Below are 26908 nucleotides of genomic sequence, written 5' to 3'. Positions count from 1 at the left end.
CAACTAAGATGGTCACCATGTTCCCTGAGCAGGCAACCTTCAGCCACTGGAAGCAATGAGGGCTGGTAGCATCACTTTCAGTTAAAGGAACCTGGAGGCCATCTTGCTGCAGGCAGTCTGTGGCTTCAGTACACTGAAATTAATTGAAGACAGCCAATTTGGTAAGGATACAACTTCACAAGACTGAAAGCAGAAATTAGAATGACAAGAATCCTTTTAAAAAAATCCCTCAAAACTGCAATTTTGTGAAAAAATTTTGAGAGCTGCGAAGATCCTATATAGTTCCTTTCCTAGTGATCTTACTAACTAGGTTAATGAAAAGATGTGACAGATAAAGAAAACAAATGAAAATGATGAGGAGGAGGAGGCAGTGAAATGAGCACAAACACTAAGAACCTGATCCTATGAGGTGTTAAGGCATTTTTGTCACCTACAAGAGAGTCCTTTAATTGACAAGAGCAAAATATGAGAGTTGAGGTTAGCCAGCATCTCCCAGGAAAGAGCCAAAAATTACCTAAATGAGGAACTGTAGGTTCCCAGGGTAACAGCTAAGAGATTATGATTACGCAGGATTGGTTAATCTTCAACTGTGTGTGTGTGTGTGTGTGTGTGTGTGTGATCTGTGGATCCTTCCAGTAAATTCCCCAAAATTTGCACCTGCTCAAATGTAATCTACAAATTAAACTATACAGCAGGGAGATAGAGTACAGCTACACTCTCTGAGTATATTGGACAGTATGGTAGTCTTCGGACACAGCTTTTTAAAATTACAGCTATATCTTCCATCCCTCTCACTCCAACAATGCAGAGTGCCTCAAATTAGAAATCTTGAAGTATTCTTTTGCCAGGACCAGTCTCTCCACTCCAGCAAGCGTCACCAAAGCTGGAGGAAAACCTGAAGAAACCCGCTACAGGGTTATGACATCCAAAAGAAAGCACAACCCACGGTTGAATTTTGCTCTCTCTCTACAGTATTACTGGAATAGAGGATGGCAGACAGGTAGAAAGACAAGTTTGTTCAACGGAAGGAGTTTATTAATGGTTTCCTTGAGATTAGTTATTTGATTACTGCTCTGGATATTTGCGTAGAAGGCTGAAATGGTGTTGCTGAAATCAAATCCTACGTACCCTGGTATGAAACACAAAATGGAAGAGATCTAGGAGACACTCCATCATGGCTAAATGTTATATGTATGACCACCATTTACTGGATTCAAACTTGCAATGTTTTCCATTTGTCTGCATATACGGCACTGAGCTTTTTCGAGACGATTAAAGAAATATGTTTGCCAAATATGGGTCCCAGATCCTTTACAGGTTTTTTTCTCATCTTACAGGAAATCACTGCTGCTTGGGTATGTTTTCATTTTAGAGGAAAATTCCTTTTATATCTGAAGGAAGTGGGAAGGAGTGAGAGTAACAACAGTGCCCTAGCTGGTGTTATGCATAATAAAGGGTTGGAGACCCAAAAGGAAGAGATGCCTGGGGGAAGGTAGGGTTCCCTACTATTTTGAGGGCCGGGTTTACTCTCAGCCTGTAAAAGTTTAACTCTTCATCTTATATTAGCTTATCAAGGTTCTCTACTGTTGAATGGGTTTTACTGCTTGTGGCAGCATTTTGCTTCTGCTCAGGCCTGCCCCCAGTTTGTAAGGATACACTTATAGATAAGGGATGTTGAAGCACCTCTAACTTATTTCTACATTTCTATGTAAGGTCACAGAGATAAAGCAAGAACAGGCTCTACTGAGCAGGGGTGCCAATCTGGTGAAAACCCAATGAACATATGGAATATTTCTGGAAGCCCCCTTGCAATAGAAAGAAATGTATGTTTATTTATAGAATAATAGAAGTGTAGAACTGGAAGGGATCTTGAAAGTTCATTGAGTCCAGCCCCCTGCCTTCATAGCAGGACCAAGTACTGTCCCTGACAGATTTTTGCCCCTAACCCTAAATGGCCCCCTCAGGGACTGAGTTCATGACCCTGGGTTTAGCAGGCCAACGCTCAAACCACTAAGCTATCCCTAAAAAATACTTTTGTGAAAATTCTAACTGGAAAGGATGAGAGCATGTACAGATGTATATGACCACATCGCACGAGCATGCTTTCATACACATCTCGAAAATGGTGTTGGTTAATATTAGAAATGGCAAAGTTGACTAATCAAAAGCTTTAACCAAGAAAGCAACCATAAAAACAGCCCTTGATTAAAGGTACTTTCACTTCAAAAATCACAATTCATAGCAGAGTGGGAAGGTTTCTTATTAATAAATGTTAGACAGTTTAGCGTCAGAAGCATGCACTCCCAAAACCAGGTGCTGACAAGCTTTGCCCTCTTGCTACTTACTTCTTCCATATGTTCCTTGTCAGGCTCCTATATTAAAGAAACTTGTTAATTAACCAACATGTTAAAGGATTGTAATGTCCAAATATTTAATTGGAATTTAATACCGTATTTTAATCAGAATTTTACCACATGGGAAGTTGCGGGCACTCACTCTCTCTCAAGAGAAGCTTATTGCATCACAGGATCAGGTTGACAATGAATACTATCTCCCTACAATCCCCTTGCTTGCTTCTGCACAGGGCCGGCTCCAGGCACCAGCATTCCAAGCGGCATTCTGCAGTCTCTGTTGTTTTGCCTCCAAGCAGCACGCCGAATTGCCGCCCCGGGTGGCAGGGGCAGTCCGTGCGCCCCTAGGGCGGCAAGCGCGTTTCTGCAGCAATTCAGCAGCAGCTTCTATGCTTAGCTGACCGGGGCAGCTTTAGCTACACATAGAAGCTGCCGCCGAATTGCCACCACAGCGGAAACGTGCCTGCTGCCCTAAGGGTGCAGGGACTGCCCCCGCCACCCAGGGTGACAATTCGGTGTGCTGCTTGGGGCAGCGAAAACTGTAGAGCCGGCCCTGCTTCTGTATCATGAATGTTTGGTTATGCCCACAAACAAATAGGTGAGAAGAGCTCACCTTAGCTCAATGTAAGCGACAGGAATAGAAAATTTAAATGCATCAAAAGAAACACACCAAAATAAACCTTACTGTGTCTTTTGAAACTTCCGCCTCATACCACACAGCTATACACCTCTACCTTGATATAACGTTGTTCTCGGGAGCTAAAAAATCTTAGCGCGTTATAGGTGAAACCGCATTATATTGAACTTGATTTGATCCACCAGAGTGTGCAGCCTTGCCCCCTCGGAGCACAGCTTTACCGCATTATATCCGAATTTGTGTTATATCGGGTCGCGTTATATCGAGGTAAAGGTGTATTTTAAATTCATATCTAAACCAAATCCACCCAAGATATTGTTACTATTTTCCTTTTAAATCAATACACAAAAGGAAAAAAAAGAAAGCACATGCTTCTCCTTCACAATACATTGCCCTTAAAGACAAAATACACTTGGCTATCAAGAGGCCATGTTTCTTTTACTGAAACTAAATATTTTTTTAGATTTGCCAAATCATGTAATCCTGTAAGACAAAAATAACTTTAGAGGTGGGTTGGTTTTTGTTGTTTTTTTTTGGGGCATCAAATAAAATATGCAGGAGAGCGCATAACGAGATCTTGAGCATAGTACTTCTAAATTAATTTCACATTTTACATGAGGATCTAATATAATTTAGTCAAGAGATGTTTGCCTTACGACTGTTTTAGTTAAGCTTCTGAAAAGATCAGTAGATTCTTGAACACTATTCCTCACTTTTTTTTCTTCCTTTTTTTTTTTTAAGCCTTTGCTTCAGCAAAGAAATTACACCTTCCAGAACATAAATTAGTAGCTTTTTAGGGTTCAATGTTAGCTTGGCAAAAACTCATTTAGATAGACAAGGTAGGTACGGTTTTATTGGACCAAGTCCTGTTGGTCCAATAAAAGATATTTCTTTTCACCCACCTGGTCTCTGTAATATCCTGGGATCAACATAGCAACATCACCACTCCATCTAAAAACTTAATTCAGTACACTTGCTACCATAGATCTCTGGACAAAGCTAAAAGTTTTTGACAGCCTCTGACACTGGTAAGCAATCTAATATTAAATGATAACCAGGATTTTACTGAGGAATCTGGGGAAGAAATTGCGTTCCAATGCACCATGAAAGTACATCGCAATACTGTAGAAGAAATACATTTGCATCAAACAACTTGTGGGTTTTGTTTTGCACAAGTAGCTTTGATCATGATTCTGCATCTCAAACTCTTTTACTCTTTACACGGCAGAATCAATTATCTAGCAAAAGTCTTCATAAAGGCTGAATTTCCTGGAGATACTAAAAAAAATCTTGGGATGGACAAAACATTAGAATTTACTAAGTCTCTAAAATGCTTTGAACAGCAGCTGGAAGTGCTCTCTAGCCCAGTGGTCCCCAGCCTTTTCCAGGTGGAAGGTGCCGGAAGATGAGCCACCGAGGACCATGGCCGGCAGACAAGCATCCGCCAAAATGTCACCGAGAAGCGGCAATGTCAAGAGGCATCACTGCTGAAATGCCGAAGTAGCATCATCAAGAGACGTCGCCGCCAAAATGCCACCGAAAATCAGCAGCATTTCAGCAGCGGGACCTCTTGATGACGCCATTTTTCAGCAGCATTTCTGTGGATGCTTGTCCGCTGGCCAGTACAAGGGCACACATAGATGCCCTGGTGGGTGCCACTGCACCTGCGGGCACTTCGTTGGGGACCACTGCTCTAGCCACTACAGGAAGGAGGTCTCAGCATTTCTACCATATACTATGTAGGTCTCGAGGACACTACACTGGTCTTTCTTCTTCACAATGATGCTGCAGGTCTGTACAGAAAAGAACATTTGATAACCGCTGGGGAAAAAATTATCCTATTCCCCATGGTACTAAAGCTGGCTTGGTAGCCCAATATCAGCCTTCATTGCAACAAGTACAAGCTGTTTGTCCTTGCCTTAAGGCCAAGCATTTTAACCTCTCCCTGTCCAGCCACTCTATTATTGCGTCAACTGTCCCCATCACTCCACCAGCAACACCAGCTTTGACAGCTTTCTTCTTCCACAAGCACCTCTGCACTTTCCCCTAGAACAGGGGTTCTCAGCCTCTCTTTCTAACCCGCCTTCCCCAACATGCTACAGAAGCACCATGGCCCAGCTGTGCCACAACAACTGTGGTTCTGGCTTTTATATGCAGAAAAAGAGTTAGGGGGTAGCAGGTAGGGCAACTGCCCAGGGTCCCATGCCACAGGGAGCATCACAAAGCTAAGTTGTTCAGTCTTCGGCTTTAGCCACAGGTGCTAGGGCTTGGGTCCCAGGCTGCAGTCCTGCACAGCGGGGCTTTGGCTGTCTGCCCTGGGCCCTAGCAAGTCTAACACCAGCCATGCTTGATGGATCCCCTGAAATCTGTTCACGGCCCCCTAGTCCCCTGGTTGAGGATCACTGCCGTAGAATACATAAGGGGTGGAATGAATGGCACTGATCTACATGATTATAAATCCAAACTTTGGTTTCTATGCTATGGTCTGTCAATCATTTTTTGTGACAGATGTCTGATCTCTAGGTACTCAACAAAATGACTCACCAACTCATTTCACATCAGATCAAAACACCTATTAACTTTTGGTCTGATGTCAGAAACCAATGCCAAGGCTGATGCATATGCCAAATACACTAAGCAATGCTGCTATATACATTTGAATGAGCTGGTACTGAAGTTACTTTTTGTACTAGCCTTTCATCGCAACAGATCCGGATCCAAATCTAGGCCAGGATCCTCATGAAAATGAGTACAACATTCACTTCTTTGATATTTGTCCATTTCACAAATTCTGTACATAAAATCAGTATGATATGCTGAAGTGGTTAGAAGGAACCTAAGAATGGAATGGTAGGGAAACTGCAGTCTAGAATTAAGGTTCATCAGAATGTCTGTAGGAAAGTTTGAATCATACCTGTCCACAGTCAGTGATTCTAGTCAGCAGTTAGTTCTTCCTTTCATGAGTATTCAAACTGAACACTGAAAATCCTATCATACAGCTATCCAATAGTAAGGAAAAAACAGCTATGAAATTTATCTTCATTGTTTACAGCTTGACCTCTAAGCAATCAGCCATTTTAAACCAGTCAAATTGAAGACTGGCCTCAGGCTTCTGACGCCCTCTGTTCTGAAACCTTTTCCACGGGAATATTAGAAACATGAACTTGTACCAATGTGTGTCAGGTTATGTGCTTAAGGCAGCTGATTTACTTGACATTATTTTGAGGCTCCGGACTCCAATATAACCTAACCTAAGTTACAAGCATCTGATAAGTCACAGACAGCAACTTTTTTAATTTAATTCTCAGAAGCTGAAATGTCATCACCTTTAGGTCAGTTACCTGCAGTTACTAATTTTTTCCTGGTAAATCTCAGGCTAAATTTTCTTTTATAGAATTCATCTGCTGACCATCTAGAATCACAGAAAAGGAACTGGGGAAGGGAAAATCCTATGCTGCGCAGCCACTGCCTGAGCAGCTAAAAAGAAAGTTTAGAGAAGACACAGATTAAGGGGAAAAAAAAATATATATAGCCAGCTCTGAGGTTTCAAGTTTAATTTTGCACTGGGCACTTCTACAACCAAATCACTATGATCAGAACCAATACTCTCTTGTAACTTTCCCTTCATGTGTCCCTTCCTCCAAACAAGTCTGTGAAGACAAGCATTACAGATAGGGCCCTCCCAAATTTATGGCCATGAAAAACATGTCATAGACCGTGAAATCTGGCCTTTTATGCGCTTTTACCCTATCCTATACAGATTTCACAGGAGAGACTAGTGTTTCTCAAATTGGTGGTCCTGACTCAAAAAGGGACTTCTAGGGGCTGGAGGGGTCACAAGGCTATTTTGAGGGGCTGTCATAAACAGATAGTTAAGGGTTAATGTCTCTTTTACCTGTAAAGGGTTAAACAGGGAACCAAAAACACACCTGACCAGAGGACCAATCAGGAAACAAGATACTTTCAAATCTCGGTGGAGGGAAGCCTTTGTTTGTAGTTTTGGGTTTTGCTTTGTTCTCTCTAGGCTCTGAGAGTGACCACAGATACCTACAGGCTCTATAATCTTCTGTTCCAATTTTGTAAGTACAAAAGTAGAAAGACAGTTTAGTCTTTTTAATTGTTTTTCTGTATTTGCAACTGTGTATCTGGCTGGTAGAGTTTTAACGTGTATTTGGGTGAAAGTATTTTAAATTGTATTTCTGCTGGAGAAAGCTTTCTTTCTATTGTCTATAAGCTGAAAGACCCTGTAATATTTACCATCTAAATTACAAAGATAACTTGTACTTTTTTTCCCCTTCTTTTTATTAAAAGTTTTGCTTTTTAAGACCTGTTTGATTTTTTCCCCAGTTGAGGCTCAAGGGAATTGAGTCTGTACTCACCAGAGAATTGGTGGGGAGAAGGGAAGGATAAATTTCCTCTTTGTGTTAGATTCACGAAGCTTGAATCTGTATTGCCCCTGGGTGAGGGGAAGGACGCTAAGGTTCAGATCTGGGAATTATACTATGACAGGGGCACAGTATTGCCACCCTTACTTCTGTGCTGCCTTCAAAGTTGGGCAGCCAGAAAGCGGCAGCTGCTGAGGGCCCAGCTCTGAAGGCAGCAACGCAGAAGTAAGGGTGGCAATACCATATCATGCCATCTTCTGCGCTGCTGCTGTCAGAGGCTCAGCCTTCAGAGCTGGGCTCTCAGCCAGCAGCTGCTCCTCTCCAGCTGCCCAGCTCTGAAGGCAGCTCCACCAACAACAAACAGCACAGAAGTAAGGGTAGCAGTACTGCAACTCCCCCTATAATAACCTTGCAACCTCCCTAAAACTCCCTTTTGGGTCAGAAACCCTACAATTACAACACCATGAAATTTCAGTTTTAAATAGCTGAAATCATGACATTACAATTATTAAAATTCTATGACTGTGAAATTGACCAAAATGGACCGTGAATTTGGTAGGGCCCTAACTAGAGAGACGCCTTTCTGTCTTTGGATCCTCCTGTCCTGGATTTTAGAGCAAAACCCCTTTCTCTCCAAATATAGACAAACCTTCTCTTAAGATTCTAACCAAGTTCATTTGTATTTGATTATTTCCCTGGGCTGACAACAAACCACTGCTGGGATTTCCAAACAGATGTAGATCAGTAGGTCATCTCCTAGGGGCACTACTGGGGCAGTGTGTGTCATGGCTACAGCCACCGAGCACCAAATGATCTGTACCCTACCCTTCACCACAAAAGCATCTAGTCCAGTGATACTGAGACTCGGGAGCTGCAAGTGGCTCTTTAATGTGCTGCAAAGAGCCACAGGAGTCACATGATAATTAATCAGTGTTTCAATGATTAACTTAAGTGATTAACCAATCAGGATGCTTTTACTGTTATTAACCAATTGTAGATGATAAAATAATAATACTTGGTCAGTCATTGTGCTGTGAAAATAATATATAAAGTATTTCCCCTGTCATACTGTTTGAATATATAATAAATGAAACAATGAATTCACACTACTGTGGCTCTTTTGGGTAATCTTGATTGCTAATTTGTCTCCTGAACCACTGCAGTCTGAGTATCACTGATCTAGTCAATCACTTCAACCCATGCAAAACTGCTTCCTCCTGTCTTGTGCCTACTCTACTTTGAGGTAGAATATCTAGATCTGTAGAGTAGCCACACTAATTTTCCTTTTGGCCAAAAGGTGAAGTAAAAGGCATACATCAATGTTGTATAAGGTAAGAGATCAATCATTATAGCAGGTTAAATGTAATCCCAATGATCCAATTTGGTTCTCCACTTTCCTTCCCCACAATATATCATTGATCATCAATATAAAACAGAATACAGGATGTCCACACACATTTACCCTGTCAGAAACAATGTTGGTCTCTGGGAATACACAAACAGTTTAAAACAAACAATTAGAAAGGCCACCAAATGTTGTGAAATAAGAAATATGTTCTCTTTAGATGAAAATGGAAGATGAATTCTAGCTTACCCTGAAGAACTCAATGCTTTCACTGATGTTATTAAGGACAAGGTGGTGGTATGATCAGGCAATTTCATTCCGTTGATAGGAGCAGCGATGCGGGTAGAGGGGAGGGAAAGTGGAAGAAGTGATAATTTAGCAGCAAAGCTTTCATTTTAAAGCAATAAACCAACCTATCACTCCAAAGGTAGAATTATTTAATTGTAACGTCCTAATGTCATTACTATTAAACAGAGCACTCAAGTGTTCCACTCTCTGCATACAGATTACTGAGGGTAGGGAATGGAGCTTACTTTGCCAACAATCCCCTGGGAGGGTAACTTCATAGCTTTCAGCCATGCTGACAGTTTCTGAAGCAACTTTCAAACATTTCAGGTTAGTGTGATGATATGGCACTCCATTACTAAACTGAATGCTTGCCATGGTTTCAGCAACCTGAGAAGGTTATATATGAAACATTTTCTTTCCACAGCAGAATGGGAGTTTCAACAATGTCCAAAACCTACACGAGCATGACTGAATTCTTCATGTGGATCAACAAAGTGCTGGTCAAAAAAGTGTCAAGAAATAAAAAGGATTTTTCCTTCAAATGGAAAGCAGCTCCTTCAGCTGTATTTTTTTAAAAGTAATAATTCATTTGGAGGATTTCAGCCTGGTCTCTAGTGTCAGACAATCAATCATCATCATAAGACCATCATAGATGATCATAAATAAGTCCAGTACTTTAACTGCAAACATATTACAGAAGTCAATGAGGATGACTTTGGAACACAGAGTAAACAGATACTATGCCTACATTTAACCAACACTATTAATTGCTCATTTTAACAAATATTTAAATTCTCTTTTACATACAGCAATACTAGATCACTAATTGCTCATTAACTGCTAAATAGGTTACAAGAACCACTGAAAGTCTGTTTTACTCAAGCAGCTGCTTGAATTTAAGAATGCCATAGCACAAATTAATCTATTTGCCTAGGGCACACCTGAGTGAGTGAGAACTCTTTTCCACCATCCAGAAATCCTAGTCAATTGAATTCACAGCAGGTACAATAGGTAAAGTTACAGGAGCACAGCACCAATCTACCTCTGCCACTGCGAGGCTGAATCTAAGCACAATTGAGCAGGAGGGGGAGAAAGACACAGGAAGAAAAGCCAATCTGTTATTCCAAAAATAAAAAAGATAAATAGCAGCTCCATTTGGTGGAAAAAAATTGCCCTCTTGGTAGCCGACTAGAGTTACAATGCTACACCACAGATGGGGAGAAATATGAATTTTGTATATTGAGGCACACGAACTCTGTGACAACCGGAGAAAAGACTGCCAAAGGGGAAAGATATAGGGTTGGTATCTGAATTGTTAACACTGACTATGAGAGGCTGATTGCCCTCAGCACCTGAGCAGATTGGGCCTTTGCTAGAACGTGGGGAATGATTGCCTTCCATGTGCTATTCATAAATCAGGACTCCGTATGGTTTCAAAGTTAGCCATAAAGCAGCCTAACCGCTGAGCAATTAAGTACACAACATTGTAGTTTTTGGTCACAAGTACCAACACTGTTTATTATGGAACATGGAAGCAGCATGGGTTTGTTTTGCCAGGACATTGTTAAGAAGGTAGAGTTCAGGTAGCTTGGGTGCCTTGTTTGAAAAGTGCAGCCTTGTCTCCTGTGTTTCTTGGATTTATAACACTTATGTCTAACATTCTTGAAAAGTAATGTGTACTCACAATGCCCATATTAGTCTGCAATCTTATTTTTTTTCCTGTTGGGTGGGATATTTTTTAAGTCTTTTGTTTGTTTTAGTGGGTTTTTTAATTGTCAAAAACTGCCAGAGAGGAGTCCTGTTTTTCTCCAAGTTCTCAGAAGTCCATAAGAAAATAGGCACAACCCAGTACACCTTAGAGACAGTTAGGTGGAAAAAATGTCGCCTAGTCTGCTAGCCACAAAATCTCTTGCTGACCTTATTCACTGCAAACTTTCTAAGATCATTTGATTAAAAACAAACAAACACTCTTGCAAATATCTGTAAATCTTCAGGGTCAGTGCTCTCCAGCACATCCTGGAGGGTGCAAAGCTGTGTACTGCCAATGTTTTGGCCTCGTTATGTATGTGGGACTTGTCCTTGTGTGAGCAGGAAGGGGGACAAAGCGGTTGGCATAAAGCATGTCAGCTGAGTACAGAAGTAGCTATGCCAACATAAAAAGGAAAACGCCAAACTAAACTAGTCCTAAGTGTTGTGAAAAACAAAACCTTTTAGATATAAAATGCAGGAATAAAGGAGTACAACATTTCACTACATTAAAACAATTCACCATACTAAAACAGAAAATTATGATCATATGCATTTAGTTTCTTCTTACACTAAATCTAAACACAATGGAATGCCTTCCTCAATGCAATACAAAAAACTCAAGCCTTAATGAAATATTCCATGCTCAGTCAATTTTCCTAGAATCCAATGAGGAATATGTTCAATAGAAGGCTATACAGTGTTGATTCTAAACATAATTAGTATTAAGGTTGTCAGACAGTAATTATATTGCTTTTGTTCCCATTCCAAAAAGAAAACCATTACAACAACAACAAAAAAAAGCAGCATCTCAAGCTTCTGTGGATCAGAGTATCCTCTTATGGCTCTTGAAATTCAACCTTGCTCATGTTATAGTGACCTGTTGGCTATAAATGAGCAGATTATAATGAGTTTTCTATTAGAAACTCAAGATACACAGAGTTTAAATGAAAGTTATTTTATCGCCATCATAAATCTCTAGAAGAGGAAAGATTTATAGCACTGGAACTTCCCTATCACAAACTTTCCTTGCACAATTATAAAGGCATCTGGCTGCCTTGAAAAGCCAGGAGACAAACACCAAGTTTTTAAATCTGACATAAGTCTATTAATTAAAATAGTTGAACTATTAAGTCAGCATGGCCTACGCTTGCTACAAGAAGGTGGAGTGATAGGCTATTCAACGAAATGGTTCATGATTGAACGCAGACTGACCAATTATAGAAACCATCCTTTATGGTCACAGTTTCTTCAAGACAAGCTTTCAGGCAACAGAAAAGTATATTCCATTATCTTCTGGCAGTGAAACTTTGTTTCTGCACAAAATTGACATTAATATCACTGAGTCACCAAAGAAGTGCTAACATCTAATATCTCTTCTTGCAATTTCCACCTAAAATAGTCTTAAATTTATGCTAGAACGAACCATTACTGATCTGAAGAGTAAAGCCTGATCTATGCTACAAAAGTTAGGACACTGTAAGCCACCTTGAATCAACGTAGTTGTACACGTGTCTGCACCTATATTTGTCTTCCACTGATGTAAGCACCCTATTAAACAGACATAGTATTATCACCTCTCCAAGCATTGTGTGAAGCCATGGTCAATATACTGAGGTTGACACAGCACAAGCATAGACACTATGTTATCTTTGTCAACCTTAACAGTACTCTAGCAGATATCCCACGATGCCCGACACTGACCACTCCGGCCTCAGCTGTGAGCTCCACTGCCCAGGGCTCACGTCATTCAGAAGGTATCTTGTCCCTTGAAAATCCCACAAATTTTTGAAGTGCCCTTTCCTACTTGTCCAGTCTTGCAAGCACACGTAGCAGCTCACCACTGTTGTGCACAACTGCCTAGCTGACCATGCGGCTACATGCTCCAGATACACTGCAGCTTGGAGTAGGTAGGAAGTATTGGCTCTCCTGGGCCAATGGTGAGAAGAGGTTGTGCAAGCACAGCTATGGACCAGCCACAGAGATGTCAACTTTTCCCCCTTCGCTTCATAAATATTACACAGGACACAGCAGGCAACTATAACCATCAAACTATTTTTCTCACTGAGATTCAATCTCTTGAATAAACAATGCCAGCATTCCTTAAATCTACCAAAAGTATAGTCAACTGTCATTCTGCACCTGCTCAGCTTTTCCTTGATATTGTTGAGGTGGCCGGTGTACAGCTTCATAAACCAGGGAAACAAGGGGTAAGCTGGGTCCCCCAGTATCACTACTGACATTTCAACACCGACAATGGTAATCCAGCCGTTGACAAAAGTAAGCCCTTGTTTGTAGCTTTCTGAACAGTCCTGTGTTCTCAAAGAGGCAAGCATCGTGTGACTTCCCTGACCAGACCATACTGATCTCAGTGAAGCATCCCTGGTGATCCACCAAAGCTTGCAAAGCCATAGAAAAATAGTGCTGTTGATGTACTCTCTGGCAAGGGGCTCTGGTGCCAAAACGGGGATGTGTGTGCCGTCTCCCACTCCACTGCAGTTCAGGGACCCACTACTGCAAATCCACCTACTGTGTCCTGCACATTGCCAAGAGTCACAGTCCTGCGTAGCAGAAGCAATTAATGGCCCTACACACTTTCATAACAATGGCCCCCACAGCGGCTTTTAGTAGCAATCTAGCATTGCGAGTTTCCACAGCGTAAATCGCCACTCGCTTCTCCACTGTCAGTGAAGCTCTCGTTCTGGTGTCCCTAGGCCGGAGATCTGGGACAAGCAAGGCGCACAGATTCAAGAGTGAGGTCTTGAAAAGTTTTGCAGCCACTGCTCATCATCTCAAGCTTGCATTACAATGCAGTCCCACCAGTCAGTGCTTGTTTCTCAGGCCCATAAGCAGCGTTCTACCACCTGCAGCTGCTCCATGACCATCAACAGCAACCTTGAACTGGTTCTCGCTACGTTCCACAGCAATCTGTCCTTCGAAAAATCTTCAGGATTGCATTATTCTTGTGGCTCTGCAAATACCAGAAAATCATGCATCCTTGCTTGCAACACCTAGGACAATAGTGTAGAGCTATGCAGGCTCCATGCCTCTGTCACACATGACAGATAATGAGGAGAACCATGAGAGTTCATTGGATTTTGAAAAAATTATGCGATATAGATGACCTAGATTAAGACAGTTGCATCCTGGGAAGTTAACCCCTTGCTCCCAGTAACCGCTACGCAACTTGTTTTGGCCCTGCCATGCTTTGACAAAACTTCCCAAAAGACAGTGGCCTGTTGCACACTGGGATACCTACTCGAACTGCACTGCACTATGTATCAACACAAACGCTCTGGGTGAGCAAGCACAGTGCTGATGCAAGGACACAAACATGCACACACACAAGCAATATATAAACTGAGGCATCTTTCTGCCAAAGTAACTTGCATCTAACAAAGTTTGTAGTGTAGACGTGCTTAAGGTTTTCATATTTAGAAGACCACTACTGAAAAACGGCTACAGAAGCTACACTGAAATCTCTTAAAATACAAGCTCATTAAAATAATTCTTATTAAAACTGAAGAGTTCAGCATTTGGTCTCCCCTGAGCACTTTCAAGGCATGCTCATAAATTCCTTACAGAAGACCTGGGGTGTTTGGTATGATGTGGCTAGATGTTAACTGTTATACTTTGACCTACAGTTTATATAGAGAAATGCTACAGTGCACCAATAATCCTTTATAGTTAAATGAGAAGGTAAATATGTTTAAAGCATGATAACTAATGTCAGAAAATGGTATGTAAAGCAGGTCTTCCATAACGGGCTTCTATATTACAGATGCAAGCAACCTTAAAGACCTAACTGATGAACTGTTATGTTACCTTTGCCAATCGGCTCATCTGATCTTCTGAGAGAGTGCTGCTGGTCCTCCCGGGAGTTTTGGTGGGCTCTGAGCCATCAGCTTCTACATTGGGCCAGACTTTCAAATCATGCATTCCTTGACGAAACATACTATAAGAAAGATGCAGCACCACTTTAGTAAGTTGCAGATGCCACAGCCATCACATAAATAACTGTATGTTAGTTCCAGGATATTAGAGAGACAAGGCGAGTGAAGTAATATCTTATTGGATCAACTTCTGTTGGTGAGAGACACAAATCTGGATCTTACACAGAGATCTTCTTCATGTTTCCCAGACCTTAAGAGCTGCTCTGAGTAAGGTTCCATGATGATGAGCACAACAAAGCTAGCTAGGCCAGAACCACCTACCAATGCATACCCAAAACCCAGACTCCTGGCATATATGGGTTGACGCTCTGCATTTCAGCTGGGATTTTTTAACCGACTCCTAAGGGAATTAGGTACAGAACTCTCACTGATTGTCAGTCACAGTTGGTTGTCTAGTTCCTTTAGGCACCTTTGACAATCCCACTCTTCCCGAATTATCTTTACCTTATACCAGGGGTGGGCAACCTATAGCACGGGTACCGAAGGCAGCACGTGAGCTGATTTTCAGTGGCACTCAGACTGCCTGGGTCCTGGCCACCAGTCCGGGGAGCTCTGCATTTTAATTTAATTTTAAATGAAGCTTCTTAAACCTTTTAAAAGCCTTATTTACTTTACATACAACAGTAGTTCAGTTATATATTATAGACTTATAGAAAGATACCTTCTAAAAAGGTTAAAATGTATTACTGGCACGCAAAACCTTAAATTAGAGTGAATAAATGAAGATTCGGCACAGCACTTCTGAAAGGTTGCCGACCCCTGCCTTATACTAATACTGCATAGACAGGTATTTTGCATTTCTTTTCCTTTTAAACAAAAACAAAAAAAGATTAGTCCTTATTTTATGATAAACTCTGGTTGAGACAAGTGTACTGGTGCTTATCAATGTCATCACAACACTTAAAGAGCACATGCCAGTCAAATGTTGATGATCTGTTCACACTTCAAACTAAGCACATATTTCCACACCTATATAAACATGCAGTGCAGATAGTTGCTAATATATGAACCTACTGGAGTACATAATTTGAAGTGGTCTCAGGACTTGCAATTTTAAAATTTAGGAGCTTTCAGAACTTTCACCCTAAAGGCTTGTCTCGTTTAGGAACTTTTGAACCAAAATAGCTACATCTTTGCAACACCCCAGGACAGATCAGTTGATGGAGTATAAAGCAGGGCAAGTCACACCTGTACAAACCAGGGCCACCTGGGGGGGGTGGGCCAATTTGCCTCAGGCTCCACAGGGGTCCCTCAAGCCCTGGCCCAGCAGCGGTCCGGGTCTTCAGCGGCATTTCGGCAGCAGGGGGCCCTTCAGTCGTTCCGAGTCTTTGGCGGCATATCAGCCGGGGGGGGGGGGGGAGGGGGAAGAAGAGAGGGGCCTTCAGGGCTGCCAAAGATGCGGAGCGACGGAAGGGCCCCCCGCCGCCGAAATGCCGCTGAAGACCCAGACCACCGCTGGGTGAGTACAAGCGCTGCAGCTCCCGTGCTTTGCCCCAGGCCCCCTGAATCCTCTGGGCGGCCCTGGTACAAGCACTGCTTTATACCATTGCAGCAATGTAGCTACATCAATGCATCACTCCCTAATATGACCACTGAGTCTTATTACGGTGCACAAATGCAGTTCAAACTATTATTTTATGATACCATGCAAAGAAACATACCCATATTTTCCAAACAGCGAGACTGTTGTTCCCCCTACTGGAACTGCTTTACCTGGCCCATACACATCCCAAATTGTCAGAGCCACTTGTGCATTACGAGGCAGGTCAGGATACTTCACAGGCAATTTTAGCCATTCATTCCAACTGAGGAGAGAAACTCACTGTTAGTTATGAGCTTCATATTTCAAATTGTTCTATTTTATACTCCATACAGGTATTTTTCCCTAATATTTAAACTTTGAAGGAATGGCTGAATATGTTCACTTGGGCTCTGGCCCTGTACACACTTACACACATGGAAGTGTCTACAGGATCAGAGCCAAAGAGAACATATTCAAAATTTATAACTGAACTCTGTTGATGGGAATTGTCATGAACATTTACAGGCCCAGACCAAAAAATAAAAATAAAAAAAATAAAATGCAACTCAGCCATCCTTAACAAACTGAATAGAAAAGAGGAACACACACACACATTTTAGTCATGCCTCAAAAATAACTAACTAAAGTTACTTCACTAAAAGGGATGCGAATCTGAAAAATCAAATTAAAAAACATCAATTGTCACTCTTAAAATTTCCTTTATAACTGATAATTACAAAGATATATTAGGATGTGTAAAACAAAGCTACCTGAAATACAGAATTTCTGGCTTCTCTAAACTGTTTCACTGAAGGAGATATTTCAAGCAGAACACAAATGAGGATTTCTGCCCTTTTCCCCACAAGCAAATGGAAAGTGCTTTGCTTGATATAGTTTCCACTATGTAGTTATGATTTGAAAAGGAGATACATTTGGACATTTCCTTTGTACCACAACGGGATATAATGCTTGGATTCCTAGCAAATAAAACATGTATGCTACTTGTTATACCAAACAATCAAAGCACTGTTCATCTTGCCTTTGCAGAGATTTTATGGCCAAAAGGGCCCATTATGATAATCTAGCCTAACTTCCTGTATATGCTGTTCCTTTGCCTGATCCCTCATCTCCTTACACTTCATTTGTTTTTCTCCACTTGTTCTCTAGCCATATGTCAGGATTGTAAGCTCTTTGAGGTAAAGAGTATCCTTTGATTATGTGTGTGTACTGTACTCAGCACAATGGAGCTGTGACGGAATTCCTAGGCACTACCATAGTACAAATAATATTAACCGTATTAAGAATCAAGAATGTGAAGAAAACATCCCCAGACTATTGATTCAAAGTTTCTCTTTTATAATTTGTAAATTTTGGAAAAGTCACAACGTATATTAATGTAGTTCAATGTCCAAGTACCTAAGATGTATATGAAATACAATGTAGTCACTTACTTCCATCTAGTGCTAAAAGCTTTGTAGGAAGTCCTAACTGGAAGAGCAAGAGGTTTCCCTTCTGCAAACACTTGGCAAGTTACATACAAGTCAGAACAGGTCTCCTGGTATAATCCTGAGAACTTCAGCATAGGGTCTTCCAAAACAGCTTTGTAACTCTTCTGTTCTCTTTTCCCTTCCAGACTTCCTCTAAATTAAAAAAAAAAAAAGTGTCATTAAGCCAGAATTTTAAGTAACCTAGTTCTGCCTAGTTCATATGTATTAACAGTAAATGCCAACTTCATTTTAAATACACACAGTACTGGGGAGTAGAATGGGATTTTTATTGAAATTATTAAGCACAGAGGCTGGCTATCTTTGTCTTGCAATCATTAATTGTACTGGATTACTATTTTTCAGAGAGAAATGTCATCTAACTATGTGAGAAGGATTCAGAAATTCAGTGAAGTGATCAACGAATTTAGCCTATTTTTTTAAAAATTGATTATTTAATGTAATGTATGATGTATGTTAGAGAAATCAGTGAAGTTTCTTCCACTGACTGAAGTGGGGCATTGTGGGACTCCCCGCTGGAGCCCCCAACCTGCCCCAGTGTGACAGCCAGAGCAGTGAACCCCACGTGGGCTCAATTTTACAACAGGGAGCCTACCAACAATGCACTTCACATTCTTGTTAGTTTCACTAGTGGCAGTATGGGACTCACAGCTGGAGCTGTGAAACAGACAAGAATGTCAGTTTCCTTGCTAGTATGCTCCCTGCCCCTAGGCTTAAAACTTGGGCTGTCACCCCAGGCTGGCGTCCCCAGCTGTGAGCCCTGAACAAGGCTAACAGCTGGGGGAGGAGGGACAGCTGTGAGCCCAGTGCCTGCTCATTTTCAAAGAAGGGCGCCTACTAGCTGTGAAACTGACATTCTTGTCAGTTTTAGCTGGAACTGTGAGCCCCACACTGCAGCTCTGAGCCAAAGGCAGCCATAAAACTGACAAAAATGACAACCAAGGAGAGTAAGGTAGTGTCTACATGGACACTGCATTGCCCTAACTACACTGAAATAAGCGCCATGCCTCTCATGGAGGTGGAGTTATTATGTTGGTGTAGCAGGCCACTGACTTCAGTGGAAGCAGCATTTTAGTGTAGACACAGACAGAACTAGGTTGAAGTAAGGTGCCTTACCACGACCTAACTCTGTAGTGCAGACCAAACCTAAGTTATTGTTACCGAAATACATACTTAATAGCCAGCGGCTACTGCCCAGCAGCGCCTGACACCCAACCCTGCTGCAGCACTGAGACCCTGAAGGTGAAACTGACTGGGATGAGCATGACTTCCCCAGCTAAGAGACCGGCAGGACAAGAGCAGGGCAAGTCCCTGGGGTCCCCTGCTTCACTGCAATCCGACCCAAAGCCAGTGCCAGGCCCCCTGTGAATGAACAGAGCCCCCTTTGCAAGTGCAGGTGCAGATGCAGGGCCACGGCCCCTTCCACCGCCCCGCCCCCGTATGGGACAGGGCAGCCCCCCCAGAGGAGAGCCCTAACCCAGCCCTTCCCCCACTGTCTCTATGATGGGCTGAGTCTCCCTCACCTACCACCCCCGAAAGGAAAGATCCTACCTCCCCCTCAGCCGGGGGGGGGGGGGAATAGCCACGAGTCCCCGCCCCGGTGGAGGGTAGCCCCGAGTCCTCCACTGCCCCCCCCCCCGGGGAGGAAGGGGGACAGCCCCGAGTCCTCCACCGCCCCCCAACGGGGGAGGGGGCGAGCCCTGCCCCGCCGCCCCCCTCCTCACTCACATCTTCAGCTGCACGTTAATGTCCAGGTCGCAGCTGTACACGTAACAGAACTTCTCGGCCTCCCCCATGGCTGCTCCAGGGCACCTCGCTGCAGCGTCCCGAGCCCTCAGTCAATACCCCTGACCCCGGCGGCTCCGCCAATCCCAGCATGCTCCGCCGCCATCTTGCTTAGGGGCACGCCGGCGACGCAGGCCGGAACAGCTGCCACCGCCCCAGCATCAGTTCTTTACCAAGATGGCCGCCCCGGGTGAGTGCGATAACCAAGATGGCCGCGCCCTCCAATGTCTTCACTAAGATGGCTGCCCCTATGGTGTTGGAAAGCAAGATGGCTCCCCCCATGCTACGGATGCCAAGATGGCCGCCTCCTTGCGCCAGCCCAGCCTAGATGGCTGTTCCCATAGTATTACAACCAAGATGGCCGCCTCCTATGGCATAGCTGTCAAGATGGCTGCTGTCTGTTGTGACTAGGGTGCCACCTGTCCAGGTTTTCCCAGGGTTGCTCCTGCATTGAGACAGCTGTCCTGGGAGATCTGCCTGGGCTCAGTGCACACTCCACTGTCTGCTTTGATGGGTTCATGGCTGTCCCGAGTGCACTGGATTTTGTGCCCCAGCGGTGGCAGCCCTAGTTGTGATGGCACTCCAGGTTATGCCAGGTCACCCTGCCCGACTTGTGAGGGAGAGAGACGTCCCAAGCACCCTCAGTTTCTCCATCTCTTTCCCCCCCACAGGGGATCCCAGGCTCTGGTTCTCCCTTCCTCTCTAGCCTGCCACGTGCCCTTGGAAAGGACTCTTGGCTATGGCTCTTGCCCCCATTTAAAATCAAAGGGGTTTCTGCCCTTGTCTTACACCTAGAGTTGCCACCAGCTCATGTTTTCCCAGGATTGTCCCTTTTTTGAGGTAGCTGTCCTGGGAAAACTATCAGAGAGCTCAGAGCACACACCTAGCTCTCTGGTTTTATGGGCCCAGGATCTTTCCTGATGTCCCTTTTTATACCTCAGAGGTGGCACTGCTACTCACACCCCAGCCTGGACTCCACTGAAGGGAGATTGTTCCCCGTTGCAACTCTCCCTCCAGAATTAATAGGTGCCAAACACTGATGTCTCTCCTCTCTGGGTCGTATAAGCAATTCGCTCCCTCCACCTGCTCATAATGATTATGAACATTTATTATTTGTATTGCAGTAGTGATTACAGACCCCAGTCAAAGACTGGGGCCCAGTTGTCCTGGGTGCTGCAGCACAGAACAAAAAAATAGCCCCGGTCCAGAGAGTTTACAGTCTAAGTATAAATAAAAAAGATGCTTGTGAATGCCAGCATAGCAGACGTGTGCTTTTTTATTCAAACAAATGATTCTGCAAATACTTTTTACAATATTTACTCACCTCTATATTTATCCCAAGCTCTGCCATTGACTTCCTGTTCCCTTGAGCAAATAACTATCTCTTTGTGTCTTATTTTTAAATCTGTAAACGGAGATAATAGCATCTGCTATTTTAGAGCATGTTGTGAAGCTTAATTCATTAATCAAATCCAAAACAGGTCAATAATGATCAATAGTTAATAATGAACATTCTTACCAATAGATGGATGTGAGGCACAGTGAGCTGACATTCTTACTCTATCTGTTAGTGGAGTGGTTTTCCAAATGCAGAGAGCCACCATATAATTTCAGTGCGGTTTACTTTCATTTGACGTTGAGGACAACAATAAAATCAGAAAGAGTAAAAATGGCTACTGTCTCTGCATGTACACAGCAGTCAGAAATGGTCAAGTGCAGCATGCTGAAAATGAAGACACCAAGTTTTGTTGCTGTATGCTTGTATTGATGTTACCAACTCTTGTGATTTAATGATGAGTCTCATGATATTTGATGTTTTCTCCACAGCCCCAGCTGCTGGAATCAAGAGATTGCATTTAAATAAAAAGTAAGTTTCTAGACCCTATGGTTGCAGAACAAAGCTTGAAAATATGAAGAGAGTAAACTAGAGCTAAGCAAACTTTTTCAGTTGATTAATAAATTCACCAGACCAAAATTATTTAAAAAAATAGTTTCATCCAAATGACAAATGAAGACTTTTTTTAATAGTCAAAATGGCCCATTTTGTCATTTTCTAATTAATGGCTTCAACATTTTGTTTTGAAACAAACTGTTGAGTTTTGAAATGTTTCAGAATAATGTTTGAAACATTTCATTTGATCTGACCTTTTTGTTTGTTTGTTTGTTTTCTCATTTTGTTGAGAAAACATGAACAAATTTCCATTTTGGAAGGGATTTTTTAGTTTGGCCAAAATCTCAATTATTTGCTCAACTCTAGGAATGAACCTTAAAGTCTGACAGACTAGATGGCAACTAAAAAGTACCCAAAACTTCATGCTTTAAAAAAAAATCTTATGATTTTGAAGCCAATTATGCTTTTTGGGCAGCCTAACTCATAATTTTCAGTACTTTGAGTTGGTTATACTAGCTACAGTCTCATGCCATCACATTTCACTGATCTAGGTACAAAATCTAAGGCTGTTAGTCAAAAGTTTTAATCAGTTCTCAGGAAAAACTGAGGGGTATAGTACTGACAAAGGACCTCCAGACTTGGCTTTTGTTTTTATAAGTTTTCAAAGTATTGTGTTTACAAACTTTTTCATAGATTTTGAAATGTACAAATAAATAAATAAATTAAGTGAGGGATGTGGGAAGCAAAAGAGGAGAAGAAATGTTTAGGAAAGTTATTTTTGAACATAAAATTACAGGAATATGCAATTTCAATAAAACTGTTATTGTATGGTACATTCTAAAATCAAAAATGTTCAATTTTTAGCCTTCAAAATACTGCTGTGACAGGGACTATACCAGACAGACAGAAATGCATCATTTTTCACCTTGAAGGCTCCTAAAGTACTTTAAAAATACCGTGAACGAATGTACAAATTATATGCATGATTCATTTCAAATATTGCTGAAATGCAGCCATCCTGGGGTGACAGCTGTCTAACAGTGTAGAAGGTCCCTGAACAATACAGTGCAATCAAGGTAATAGAGCTCAGATTGGCTGATCTGGTTGATGCTGCAGATACGCAAAATTACACAAACTGGACCATCACCAGGGCAACATCCCTTGTTTTCAAAACAAACAAACATGTGATCTTCAATGAGCAAAAGTGATCTGATCAAGAGCTGTGTAAAAACTTTCATGACTATGCCTCATAAACAAATGAAAAGCATTTGGTTTTGACCTGAATGTGAAATTCTTCACAGCGCACGAGTCCAAGACAGGACATCTGGCCAGTCCAGAATCCGTCATTCCTACCCCAGGAAATTCTCTTTCAATCTTGCTGCTGTCGCGTAAATGGGTACTTAGTGCACTCAGAAGCTCAGAGATACCTCAAAATGTACCATGCTACTAGGAATTGTTCTCTAAAATAATTTTCTAGTGCTCCGCCCTGTCACCCCTTTTTCTCTACTCCCATGAAAAGATATTAAAGTATTTTACAAATACTAATTAATGAAGCACATAAAAAAATCCCTGCCAAAGGATTACTTCTTGCATGATGCCTATAAAAACTGGCTGATTATGCCTAGACTGTTGATACTCTGGGATATTCTATAATTCTTACCATTGAAAACTCAAAAATGTTTATTCAATTAATGCATGCCCATGGACAATTCCATCTGAACTACCTTGTTCATGTTACACAACTCCCTAGTCATGTTGTCCATCTGTTTATCTCTGAGTTTGTCAAGTTCTTGGGGCAGGGACTGGGCAAAGACTAATACTGTCAGCACAGGACAGTATGTTCTTATTTATTTTTTAAGTGAACGCGTTGCTTGTGACAAGTGTCATATTGATGGCTTTGGAGAATGAAGGCACTGTCAGTCCAGATAACGTACATACAGTAAATTATAGGAAGAAGCAGATCATGTTTCCTTGCACATCCCTGGGAATGTACATCACCCATTCTTCTGTTCTATAGGGACTCCCACTAGGAACAAGAGAGTTGTTCATGTCACACGTTTAGTCAGTCCTCGTACACTTTGCTGCGATTTTCAGCAAAGTTGCCAAAGATAGTGATGTGTTTGTTGTTGTTGGCGATGGTGGTGGTGTGTGTGTGTGAGAGAGGGAGAGAGAGAGAGATGTGGACATCTGTCCACTAGGAACTGGACCGAGACTACCAACATGTCACATGGCCCATGGAACATTCATCAGATGGTAATGACTTTCAGTCACTAATGAACTGGAACAAATCTGAATTGGCAACAGTTTTTAACCCTCTAATAATATCCTAAAAAAGGTTTAAAGTGATGAATAGGCAGCAGGAATAGTTAATAGCATTCAGATACCACCGTGGTGGGCATGGTATAAGAATAGAATACAATAGAATAGAAATCCTGCACAGAGAACATTCTACTCCATTGAAAAATAGTTTTAGGATACAAACCAAGAGAAGTTACACATATACATGTCCCCCCCCACACACACACATTTATTTATTTGAAATTATACATACAGTAAAAAGGGCAACTATCCATATGCTCTGCTTAGTCCAGGCTTAACAATAAAGTGCCCATATCAAACAACACTTCAATATAACTCAAGTGCATAGAACCCAGACAAAAGAAACCAAAGAGTAACTATCCTCCCGCTCCTAAAATTCACTACCCTACTAATTCTCCCCTGGTTTAGATGCCTGGGAGAATAAAAGATGAGCTTTGCAGCAAGCTCTGAAGGTCACGAGATTTGGCCTCATTCAGACCAGGAGCAGGGAGTCAATATAAAAGTCACAGGTCTCCCGCAGCAGCGCCATGTAGAAGCAGGGCGTTGGGAGGGGGGCAAAAAATCAGTTTGCCCTGGGTCCTCCATTTGAGGGGACCCCCAAATCAAGTTGTGACCTAGTGCACGGAGTCACAGTGCCACGCAATGCTCTCATGACAGAGTGGTGGCTGGATTAAGTGTTAATGAGTGGCACTGCGACCTGGAGCATGGGATCACAATGCCACTCAGATTTGGCCCTTAGGCGCTCATGATGGAGGGGCAGCCAGGCCAAACCTGAATGGTGCTGAAACTCTGTGTGTCAGGTCACAATACCTGGAGTGGGAAGCCAGGCCCAGACCCTTGGAACAGGAACGCTACTGGAGTGGAGTGGTGAGGACAGGACTCACTCATTCTAAACCTCTCCTCCCTCTCTCCCCAGGGCCTCCCTAAGTGGTAATTTTTTGGGGGGGCGGGGGGAAAGGGGAAGGGTTGGTGGGGAGCACCACAGTTTCAGATTTTGCCTCAAGCCTCCGAAAACCTTTGTGTTGCCCTGTCCCACAGAGAACACTCAGCCAGCTGTCCCGTCTCATTTATACCCCTGGGGCTCCAGCCTGAATGCTACTAATGACCAGATGTCTCAGGGAAGTAAAGCCATTTGGGGCTTTATAGGTCAAAACAACACATTAAGCTCGCTCTGAAACCCCGCAGACAGCCAGTTCAAACCACAGAGTAAGAATACTATGTGTGTATGGTGGGATACTCTGCTTAATGAGCAAGCCACTGCATTCTGCACGAGCTTCAGATTCCCAGATGGATTTACATTTCTCCTAAAAAAGCTTTTAGATGTACACTGCAGATCCTTGAGCCTGAGTCTGTTTGCTATGTATTTGTGTAGTGTCTAGCACAACCCTGTTCATGTTTGGTACCGAGGCACTGCTGTAGTAAGTATAATAAACAAGGTGTCAAGGGTTCTTTAAATACAGCAAAGCTACCTCTCTTGTCAGCTTTTGGTTCTAGGAAGTTTCAATTCCTCGCTCTTAAGCCCTCACACAGTGTTGCTGCCCTTTGTGCTCACATTCCAAGGAAATGCTTAAAACCAATAGAAAAAAAATCCTCTTTTCATTTGATCAGATTCTGACTGGTGCTGCACACCAGCATCTCCTCTAGGGACCAGCCTTTTCAAAAAGGCCGGAGTTTCTACTGGTGGTCAGAGGAGTTGACAGCCAGGTATGGGAGTCTAATCAAATAACTTCTTGATAGTACTATGTGGTTTTCTAAACCTGTGTAGTGAGGACTGATCCTGCCAAGTACTGTGCACCCTCAGTTCCCATTGACATCACTGGGAGTTGGGTTCTCAGCATCTTGCAGGATTCAGCATTATTTAAGTTTCATTGGAATGACAACAAGGCTCTGGGCGTATAGAATCAGCTTTCTGTAGCAATCATCCTTGGAGTAGTTTGCTCCCTGAACTCATTCATTCCTGCGTAACTTGAACGCAATGGAGTTATACTGGGGATGAGTTTGGCCCATTAACGTTAATGTTCTGGTGCTGTTTACTTGATAAGCTCTACTATTCCCAAAACAATGAGGGTGAAAAAAAATAATAGGAAACATGAAATGTCAACATTGGGCCTAGTGGAAAAAAAAAAAAAGTTACAGCAAAGTAAGAATACAGGGCCAGATCTTCAGCTGGCATAACTCCACTGAAGTTAATGGAACAATGTCAATTTACTCAACTGAGGATCTGGCCTAGAATTGTCAGGTTTCAGTTTTTCCCAATGCCACAGAATTTGTCAAAAAATAAAAAAGCAGTGCCTGCCAGATTTTGCAAGTTCAGTAGGCTGTTTACAGAATCAGTAGAGATATAATGAAAACAGGAGTGCTGAAACATCAACACATACAGCACATCTCTCCCTCCAGTCCAATTTTATGCCTAAGGAGACTGGCGGAGATCCTGCTAGGATTCGAATCTTATGTCAAATTCATAAACTTGCTTTCTCCATTCTCCTTTCCTAACACCATGTCCCATCAATCAGACTTTATAGCTGCACAAAAGGCTGAGCCATCATTAAGGAGACGGCTTGCATCCAAATGTAATTCTGCACTTTTAAACATAATACTAATAACAATGCCACAGGGCAGGGTCATTCTCTAACCCCAGGCAATCTGCCTCTCAGCCAACAGGGCATTGGCTGAAATAACATGTCAGCCGAACAAGCAGTAAGCTTTCCTGCTGCTGCCTTTTTGAAGACGTGCTTCTTGGAGTCACTGTTGCTGCTGGCTGCCGTTCTGTCTGTCTTTTAAAATATGAAAATCTCTTATGCATGTGTTGAGCTTGGTTTCCTACTTAGCATTTCAAGAGCCTCAAGGACCTTGAGGGGGAAAAGAAAACAGATTCAGAATTTTCAATTTTGATGACAATTTGCTTTCCCTACAGGATATATTGAAGCACCTTGAAAACTCGTCAGACGCACGATAGGAAATGCTCCATGCAGCAGGAATAAGGGCATGTCGCCTTCAGCTAAATTACAGAAATTACAGTGGCAGTTTATAGGAATAGATTCAAACTGTTACCTGTTCCCCCTTTCCTTCCAAAGGCAAAGACTGTGACAGGTGCGCATCCAAAGGGTCAGTAGTCCGGGCTGATCTGTAATGTAAATAATATTTTGCATGTATATTATGCTTGTCATGGGATTACCACAAA

General features: G+C 42.4%; 1 protein-coding gene across 3 annotated transcripts in view; it reads right to left on the bottom strand.

Moving 5' to 3' along the window:
* Positions 1-19674, bottom strand: part of PIK3C3 (phosphatidylinositol 3-kinase catalytic subunit type 3) — a 132730-nt gene extending 113056 nt beyond the window's left edge. For 2 of the 3 annotated variants that reach the window (XR_007773106.1, XM_050943569.1), the window contains exons 1-5: positions 19461-19674; positions 17679-17867; positions 16367-16510; positions 14578-14707; positions 2346-2372 (exon numbers count right to left, since the gene is read on the bottom strand). Coding sequence is in view for 2 of the 3 variants with exons in the window: in XM_050943569.1 (XP_050799526.1) it covers positions 2346-2372; positions 14578-14707; positions 16367-16510; positions 17679-17867; positions 19461-19528 (558 nt within the window). In the remaining variant the exon portion in view is untranslated. The remainder of the gene's footprint in view (positions 1-2345; positions 2373-14577; positions 14708-16366; positions 16511-17678; positions 17868-19460) is intronic. The other variant, XM_050943570.1, reaches the window with a different exon arrangement.
* Positions 19675-26908: the final 7234 nt, after the last annotated feature.

Source organism: Gopherus flavomarginatus, chromosome 3 (genome assembly GCF_025201925.1).
Source record: "Gopherus flavomarginatus isolate rGopFla2 chromosome 3, rGopFla2.mat.asm, whole genome shotgun sequence".
NCBI lineage: Eukaryota > Metazoa > Chordata > Testudines > Testudinidae > Gopherus > Gopherus flavomarginatus.
The sequence above is the reverse complement of the archived record's forward strand: the minus strand, read 5'-3'. Positions and strand labels throughout refer to the sequence as shown.